The following is a 5,968-nucleotide window of genomic DNA, read 5'->3' as shown; positions in this document are numbered from 1 at the left end:
TGTTGAAGATAGCTTTGTATAGTTAATATTGACTAGTGTCACTGGCACTGTATGTGTTTTAAAAGGTCTTAGAAAGGAAAAAGTGAATGGTTTGGTAGGGGCAGGTAACAGATTGTCTGCTGTGGGAGATTGCCACCAATTCATGCCAGATCATCTTGGTCGATCCAAATAACTGAAGCTTTCACAAGCACAAAATGCTGTAGCCTGTTTTCCACCGACACATTCATTTCGAAACCCCGTTTTACATCGGTGTTTGCTCATTTGTAACAGGCTTACTCTGCCAGTTAACAATGGAGGCTGCGGAGAAAAATGTAATCTCAAAAAGGTCACACATTATCTAAAACAGCCCGTGAACAGTGGTCCGACACCAGGGTCTTGTAGCACTTCACCTTTTTAAAGGGTGGCACAGATGGCTGGGACAGGTCTGTGGGGACCGGCCTTCATGCGGGTTTTTCACAGCTATCTCACAAAGCGGCACCTGGTTCACACCTGCCACAGGCGGGTGAGGTCACGGCGTTCTGTGATAATGAAGGCCATTAATCAGAGAAGCGCTGACGCAGCGTGGGGACCCAGCGGTGGCTCCGAACCCACGATCCTGCCTGCCGTGGCCCATCGTTTCACACACACACACGCACACACACACACACACACACACACACACACACACACCACACACACACACACACACACACACACACACACACACACACACACACACACACACACACACACACACACACACACACACACACACACCACACACACACACAGGCAAGTGCCCATGCACACTCTGACACACAGACACACACACGCACACACATGCACACAATTGTACAACTACACGGAGGACACGTGTACCGCTGCACAAAGTCATGCTGTAATATGAGCCCTGTACACAAACATATTTGTGAGGACAACACCTGTCCTTCTACTGAGAGCTGATGTAAAGCCACAGTAAATGTACTTTAGAGCCAAAGGAAATGAAAGCACATATATGCGTACATACATACACAAGCACACACACTCATGTACACGCATGCTTGAGCACACAGACACACACACACACACACATACAGAGAAACACTAACAAATCAACACACTATACCTGCCTGTATGCTGTCAGCATGAAAAGGGCTCGAGGGGGATCAGAATGCCTCTCACATCCACATAGCTTGACACTCACAGCAGCACAGGCCACAGGACCACAGGGCTTAGAGCAAAATGTGGCTACCTCTGCTAAGCCTAGATTTGCATGGGGGGTAGGATTTCGTGGCGGCTCATACAGCAGACAGACCCAGACTCATATTAGCAGATCTGTTTACTCCAGTGATAAGACTGCTGGCATTCTGACATTCCATCAGCTCTCGGCCCTCCTCCAATCACCTCTGGCTTTGGCCCATACTTCAAATCATAGGCTGCTCTATAGATACAGGAGTGACTCAACAGTGTTTTTTATGCAAAGCAATCCATCAGTAGGACACAATCATGAGGAAAAAAGGGTTACTACAGAAGAAAGTGTTTTTGGCCATGAAACCAAATTACCCATCTATTCGTACGTATCAGCTGCAGAATTCTTAGCCGATACTTTTTTAACTACAGAGCAAAGGTCCAGATGTAGGCATATGTTATCATAACACCCCAAGGGATCGAATGAGGAACGAGACATTTCATATTCAGCAGAGTAATCAAACCTTGCAGCTATTTCCAGACCTCACGCAACAATTTTTTTTGGGGGGGGAAATGAAGTGGATAATGAGTGCAAAAAAATGTATTCTCAGCATGGCACTGAATAAAAGAACACTGTAAGGATTTCCTTCCAGCCGCTCAGCAGCTGGAAATGTGCTCTACATTACGGAATGCACGTTTGTTATCTTATGGTAATTCGGATAGCATCTTTTCTGGAGGTGGAACAGTCTCGGTCAGACAATACCGTTTCCAGGCATGGTGAAGCGAGAGTAGAAGCGGAGCTGTCCTGCAGCCTGTGGTACTGAAACTGCATGAAAAGCCTAGAAGCGTCAGCGTATTACGCTCAATTGCGTCGGTCTTCCTCTTGTTAAATGGAGGGAGATAAAGCAAGGGTTAGGGCATAACAAACTCGCAGCATCCAGCACTTGTTTAACGTCTGTTTCTTTATCATAATTCAAACCTGCCATGGACGCCTGCAACAATACTTGTATGGTGTATGAACATACAAGTGTTGAAACAGAATACGGAAAGAATTAAATCGTTAAAGTAGCGGAGATTACGCTACTTCAGTTAAAGTCACTTAGAGGCTCCTGTGAGAATAAACATTTTATGTGGTGCTTGACTTCGTTGCTTACAAGTTACCACGGCCCCTGGGTTTCAATTTATAAACGTTAATCATGCAGTCGTTTCATGTCAGTATCGGCACAACACTGGCAAAGGTGCCGCCGATGACTAATTTAGAAATCTTGAAATAGAGCAGAACTGCAAAAAAGGGATAAGTCTGCAGTACGTGCACTGCTCACATGGTGGATGGAGACTGTTTGCTAAATAATTCAAAAACAAAGCATGGTCATGAGTAGGCTAACGCATAGAACACAACAGACAAAGCGCACAAATGTCTTAAGTTCTGAGAAAATAAAAACATGTTAATGCAGGAGGTTGTGTTAGGTATGTGTGCGCTGGTGACTTATTAATTAATAATGCCGAATTTCCCACCCAATAATCCACACACAATCATCTCGACATTGCTTAAACAAAAGAACAATGAACCAACATATCTGTGGAAAGCCACCTCAAGCTTGCAACCAGGTTGGCTAATGTATTATGGTCAAGCGTCAGCTCTAGAGCGTGGCATTTTTTTTAACATATAAGAAATATTAGGCTGTGAACCCAATGTCGTTACTCACACATATGCATGGTAAATAAACGCCCATCCCCTTGGTCTCTCCAGTACATTGTAAAGGAAATTCTGCAGCCGTCGATAGAAGGCATTTCTCTTCGGTGGTCTCTTAGCAGAGATGCTGGAGCGCTGTTTGCTCAAGATGCTGCCTCGTTTGGTCGCCTCGGAGCCGGTTATGAGCAGAGCCCCGTCTCGGTTTGAGTCTGTCGCTCCTGCTTCAAGCCCAACAAAGCCCACTTTGAGCTTCTTCTCAGCGGCAGGGCCGGGGTAGACCTCGCCGTTGCCGGATTTTTGCACCATATTCGTGGTAGTACCGTCATGGGGAGCCGCTGCATGTGGGGTTATCTCTCTCTTTGCCAGGTAGGAGCATCTCAGGAGGCAAACTGAGAAGGGCGTGAGAGGTCCGCCTAGTGCGCCAGTGTGGACGTGTAAGCTTGGTTTGAGAGGAGTGAATATCGCTAAAGGAAAGGCAAGACAAATCAGTAATCTCTCTCTCTCTCTCTCTCTCGGCACCTTCCGGCCACCTGACTTCAAGGAAAGAGAAAAAAAACCGTCTTCAATTATTCAGACTTAAGAAAGGGGTACTCAGTTTAGAAAAGTCATGCGTTGCGAGAGACAATTCACATCCTCCCACCCAGTGGAACAAATACACAAACTAATACTTTTAGTCGGTTATGGCTAATGACAAATGTCATTGTAAACAATACCACCAATCCAAACATTTATGACTGGCATTTCACACTTAAGTCTGCCAAATCAGGACATATAATAATAATGCAGAATCATTGTAATTTGACCATGGATTTCCGTATAGCAAACAAATATTTTCATAAAAAGGGATTAAGGTTTGTCTCAGTGCGTCGATAGTATATGTCTGTGAAGTATTGACTTATGGTATACAGGTGCTAGTCACACAAATATATTGCAAACCCAGCTAATCTAATGAGGTCCAAGCTCCCCTACATTTAGCAGAAGACATCAATCTACCAAAAGTGTCACTGTCATAGAGATAAGGAATAGCAGAAGCAGAGGGAGGGAGAGGAAGATGGAGAGAGACGGGGGAGGGAGAGAAATGACAAAAGACTGGATCAGAGCCATAGTAAAAATAAATAAGATGGGAGCAAAACAAGAGTGAAAGCAACTACATTTGAATTGGAGGTATATATATATATATATATATATATATATATATATATGTGTGTGTGTGTGTGTGTGTGTGTGTGTGTGTGTGTGTGTGTGTGTGTGTATGTGTATTTGTATACAGTCCCTCTCTATTATCTCTTGCCCATTGTGTGTGTGTGTGTGTCTGTGAGATAGAGAGAGAGAGAGAGAGAGAGAGAGAGAGAGAGAGAGAGAAAGAGACGAAGGAAGAGGAATTTAACACAATTTAACAAAATAAGTCCATTGGGAAAGCATGGCAAGGAATAAGCAAACGGAATGATTGGGGCAGAGTGTTCCTGCCGAATCATTCGGCGTCTTAGCTCTCTGAACACGAACCTGTAGAACAGAATCAAGGGCTCAGGGACCAGACCAAAGAACAGGCGACCTCATTTCCCCCTACAGTCAGGGGGATCCTCTTCCAATCAGGCAATGTCAGTCAATAGGCAGCTTCTGGTCCCTACATTCTATTATGCTTCATGTGGTTCTCCATACATGGATGTGGGACATCCACTGTAATCACCCATCAAGCTTTCCATGGCCTTTATGCAACGAGAAGGGGGAGATGTGTGGTTAGTACAGCTGTGTTTCAATTATCAGGAGCAATACATAGAACATTAAGTGTGTCAGTTACATCACTGTCTCCGTCAAACCCATTTCTGCGATTTGCCAACACAAAGGCATTGTTCACCATGGACCAACATCAAATCATCATAAATAAAGTGCCTTAATGTATTTTATGGTTTTAATAAAATGTTCAGGTTATGGATTTTTTTATAAAACAAGAGCTCATTACCATTGAACTGCACAACATAAAACGGTCAATTTTATTGTGTAAGTGTTGTTAAGTGTTTTTGTTCTCATGTGGTACATAGTATGTTTAACAGAAGCAAATTATTGTGATACGGGTGTGTGAACAGGTTGAGGATGGGGCTGTCTACCTGATGGCTACTCTGCCATTTGAAGAGCAGGCCAGCCGAGGGACAAGGCATTGATCCCTCCATTGATTTGTGCCAAACCTCAGTCAGCCCGGCAGGTGATCCCCACAGACAGGTCCTCCAGTCTTCTATATCCAAAATAACCAATATATGAAAAGCAACCATAAGCGAAACACACTTTGTGAAATAAATATAGCCTATATTTTCAGCATGCACAGACATTAGATATTATAATACTGATAGTATGAGTACGAGGACACATGCCAATGCTGAAGACATCAGAAAATAAATGGTAGTAAATTATGCATAAAACAATGGATATCCCCACAGCACACATTCACACAGAATCAGAAAAACATAAGCTCGGGTGGCGGATTGGTTTTCATCTCTTCGGGATGCGTTTCCATGGCAACAACCCACTGAACAATGAGCCTGTTCTGTTTTCTGTCCCTGAAGCCCGGAGTGGCGAGACAAGACTGCTGCTCTCTCAAAGATGACAAGGGGGAATAAGGCTTGAAAAAAAACAAAAAACAAAAACAAAACACAACCCACCTTCACTTTTTAAGATCAGTACAAGGGTGTCAGACATGAATATGGATACTGGACTCATACATAACAGAAAACAACACTCATAAAACAATTTTTTTTTGTAGGCTCAATCATAATCCCTGTTTTGGTTTGGTCTATGCTGAAAATTCATTTTGTCTTTAAATCCTTACGTATCACTTACAAAATTAAAATGGTCATCTTTCACCTGCTGAACTGGTCAAATCATTCAATCTTTTGCTATTTGGGTCAGTTCGCTCATTCTACTTGGACCCCAATGGCTATATTTCACCTTATTGTTATGGTAGTGTATACCCCGGTCCTGTAATAAATGTTGATACTCTACATTTAGCAGGCTTATTGTAACATGTTCTTGCCTTTAGCTAATAACATTTTATATAGCCTATCCATGCATATGTTTCAAAACTTTGTGAATAAATGCCAAGTACAGTTATACAAT

The 5,968-nt window shown here is 43.2% G+C and overlaps 1 protein-coding gene across 2 annotated transcripts in view; it reads right to left on the bottom strand.

Moving 5' to 3' along the window:
• The window catches only part of LOC105901808 (potassium voltage-gated channel subfamily KQT member 2), a 36,779-nt gene extending 33,247 nt beyond the window's left edge, over positions 1 to 3,532 (bottom strand). For both annotated transcript variants that reach the window (XM_012829305.3, XM_031568033.2), the window contains exon 1: positions 2,874 to 3,532. In XM_012829305.3, coding sequence (XP_012684759.1) covers positions 2,874 to 3,166 — 293 coding nt within the window. In that variant the 5' untranslated portion in view covers positions 3,167 to 3,532. The remainder of the gene's footprint in view (positions 1 to 2,873) is intronic.
• Between the last annotated feature and the right edge of the window lie 2,436 nt (positions 3,533 to 5,968).

Source organism: Clupea harengus, chromosome 5, assembly GCF_900700415.2.
Source record: "Clupea harengus chromosome 5, Ch_v2.0.2, whole genome shotgun sequence".
NCBI lineage: Eukaryota > Metazoa > Chordata > Actinopteri > Clupeiformes > Clupeidae > Clupea > Clupea harengus.
Note: the sequence above shows the minus strand (reverse complement) of the source record. Positions and strands in the feature narration are given on the sequence as shown.